Genomic DNA, 3098 nt, shown 5'->3' with positions numbered 1-3098 from the left:
AGGATGTGTATTGTTTAATTAAAAAAATGTTCCTTTGTTTTTCTAATATTTTTAAAATATTTGAGCTATTTGTACGGAATCCTGAAAACCTGGTGATATATAGTTTTACAGGATTAAGCTCGCAATGAGGTGTTGCGACATCAAGATGCACACAATTCCAAGATAAAGGCCCCGTGCTTTGCACGTGCATGGATTGCGGTTTCCTATCACCCCACTTTGCTTGCATGGCTTCCACCTTTCAAGTGCCATCTTTTATTACTTTTGGCCTTCTTTCTTATCTGAATTACATCATTATCCTTCACTCTCTTTCCAAATTTGGTCTTCCGAAAATGAACAAATAATAATGGTATTCATTAGCAATGGAGAAGAAGAGGGAGTTTAAAAAGGTGGTGGGTTTTGTAATAGAAGGTTGCATGGAGGGTTGTTAGGGAAAAGAAAGGCACCAAAACTAATTAGGGGGGAATCCCATTTCCCTAGCTGCTGGCTTTACCTAAACAAGAAAAAGATGGGAAGGCAATTTGCAAACACACTCAGTCACCTCCGGTTTTCAGGCCTTTTACTTCACCACTCATTTGGAGACCACTGCGCACCCTCCCCCGCTTTATATAAACCTTCCTCTCCGTACATTCTCTCCATCTCTCTCTCCAAAATAATCCCCAAGCTAATCACTATGAGGATGAGCTGTAATGGCTGCAGGGTCCTACGAAAGGGGTGTAGCCAAAACTGCATCATTAGACCCTGTCTTCAATGGATCAAGTCCCCTGATTCTCAAGCCAATGCTACTCTCTTCCTGGCCAAGTTTTATGGCCGTGCTGGCCTCCTCAATCTCATCGAAGCCGGCCCTGAAAACCTACGCCCTGGTAATATTATTTATCCATATTCGGACTCCATTAAAAGAACATTATTTTTTAGTGTACTAAACTAATCAATGTTATTCATGTCGCAGCCATTTTTATGTCACTTTTATATGAGGCTTGCGGGCGTGTTGTAAACCCTGTTTATGGGTCAGTTGGCATGCTGTGGTCTAGGAACTGGGTTGAGTGCCAAGCAGCGGTTGATGCAGTGCTCAAAGGCTCGCAGATAACCGAAACTTCTTCTTCTGAATCACTTGCGCAGCAATCGATTTCCCCTCTTAAAACATACGACATCCGCCACGTTTTCAAGGATCCCAACACAATTGACATCGACAAGGTCAAGAGCCGCACTAGTTTCAAGCGATCCGCGACCAAGTCCAAGCGACATGTTGACAGCAAAGAAGATGCGAGCATGTTCTCTGTGGAGACTGAGGAGGGTTCGCTGGCGACCCAGACCAAAAAGGGACCTCTTTTGAAGCTTGGAAACCAAACCGAGGAGATTGCTGATATTAGGTTAGAATTGACTCTCGGTTTAGCTCCTGCAACAATGCAATTGCCTCGCCTCTGAGGATGAAATTAACCCATCATCAAGTGGCGGGTATAAACTGCAGTTGGGTACAAACTAATCCACCTCTGTGCTTCATTCATCACAAATAGAAGCAATTTTGGCGGCTATAAATATATCATCTCTAATTTCGACTTACCATGCAATACTATGTTAAATTTATTAACTTTGTTTCTTTCTTGTTTGGTGAAAAAGAATGTTCCTGGTTTTCTGTGTGTGTATATATATATTTATTTATCTTTCTGTAAAATTAGTACGCATCTAGTTCAAAGAAATTCTATTTTATGATTCCTTAACCATTTGCGTATCAAATTTCACAAGTGCAGTACTTTTCATTTTCGCGAGGATATATATACTTGTGGCATTAACGGGTTATGGGTGCAAGATTTGTTGAATAATTATTAAGGTATAGACTTGATTAAATGAAGGGCAATGTAGAATATTATTGATTTTTTTTGTTTTTTAATTTGGGGGATAACTGGATATGGTTAGGTGGCGATATACTATATGTACGAACATGGGTTAATTTAAATTTGCAGTTCTGTTTTATGAGTAGGCGCATTGCTGCAACAAGAAGTTGGCAGCAAGCAGTGGAGCCTTTGGTGCTTTGTGGTCACAACACGGTCACGGCTACAAGGCAGTGGAGTCATTGCACGTAGAATCATATGTTTAGACTTTAGAGTTGTAGACAGTTGCTCTTCATGCAAAGGTTCTTGCTGTGTGGGGGTTTTGACCACTTGTGAGGTGTCATTTAAAACCATATTTTAAAAAAAAATCATTTATCGCACAAAAATTTAAAAATATTCTCTTAAAACTCCATAAAAGCAGTAAAATTTACGTCTCGTTCTAATGACCCTGAAGAGCTGTTCTAATGACCTTGAAGCGCCACTCATGGCGGTTTCAAGACTTGGTTGTGCCACCAAGAAGGTGCGCTGAAGGGAGGAAGGCCCGAGTCTCTTTCTGGGACATGTTGATGGGATTTTCGATGGAAGCAAATCGTTCAACGAAGGCATTAACTGAGGAAGATATTGAATTATTGGAGGGCAGTGTTTATACTGAGATAATAGAAGGTATCCCATTGATTACTTTCTTAGAGAGAAATCCATTTTTTAATAGAGAAGAGTATGGATCAATCGGTGACTATCAAGTTACTACGGAGGAACCCGAGTCTCTTTCTGGGACATGTTGATGGGATTTCCGATGGAAGCAAATCGTTCAATGAAGGCATTAATTGAGGAAGATATTGAATTATTGGAGGGCAGTGTTTATAATGAGACAATAGAAGGTGTCCCATTGATTACCTTCTTAGAGAGAATCCATTTTTTAATAAAGAAGAGTATGGATCAATCGGTGACTATCAAGTTATTAGGGAGGAGCCCGAGTCTCTTTCTAGGACATGTTGATGGGATTTCCGATGGAAGCAAATCGTTCAATGAAGGCACTAAATGAGGAAATACTGAATTATTGGAGGGCATTGTTTATACTGAGACAATAGAAGGTATCGCATTGATTACCTTCTTAGAGAAAATCCATTTTTTAATAGAGAAGAGTATGGATCAATCGGTGACTATCAAGTTATTAGAAGATTGGTTTTAATGCTCTATTGAATAACACTCCATCTCTTTGAAAACCTATCCAACTTATATAAATGGAGGACTGGAGAATGGTTATTATCTGCT

General features: G+C 39.9%; 1 protein-coding gene across 1 annotated transcript; it reads left to right on the top strand.

Moving 5' to 3' along the window:
• Positions 1-613: 613 nt before the first annotated feature.
• Positions 614-1754, top strand: LOC105786111 (LOB domain-containing protein 42). Its single transcript, XM_052628163.1, has 2 exons — positions 614-860; positions 947-1754. The coding sequence occupies exons 1-2, from the start codon at positions 671-673 to the stop codon at positions 1420-1422; spliced, it is 666 nt and encodes a 221-aa protein (XP_052484123.1). The 5' UTR covers positions 614-670; the 3' UTR covers positions 1423-1754.
• The last annotated feature ends 1344 nt before the right edge of the window (positions 1755-3098 follow it).

Source organism: Gossypium raimondii, chromosome 1, assembly GCF_025698545.1.
Source record: "Gossypium raimondii isolate GPD5lz chromosome 1, ASM2569854v1, whole genome shotgun sequence".
In the NCBI taxonomy this organism is placed as follows: domain Eukaryota; kingdom Viridiplantae; phylum Streptophyta; class Magnoliopsida; order Malvales; family Malvaceae; genus Gossypium; species Gossypium raimondii.
The sequence above is the reverse complement of the archived record's forward strand: the minus strand, read 5'-3'. Positions and strand labels throughout refer to the sequence as shown.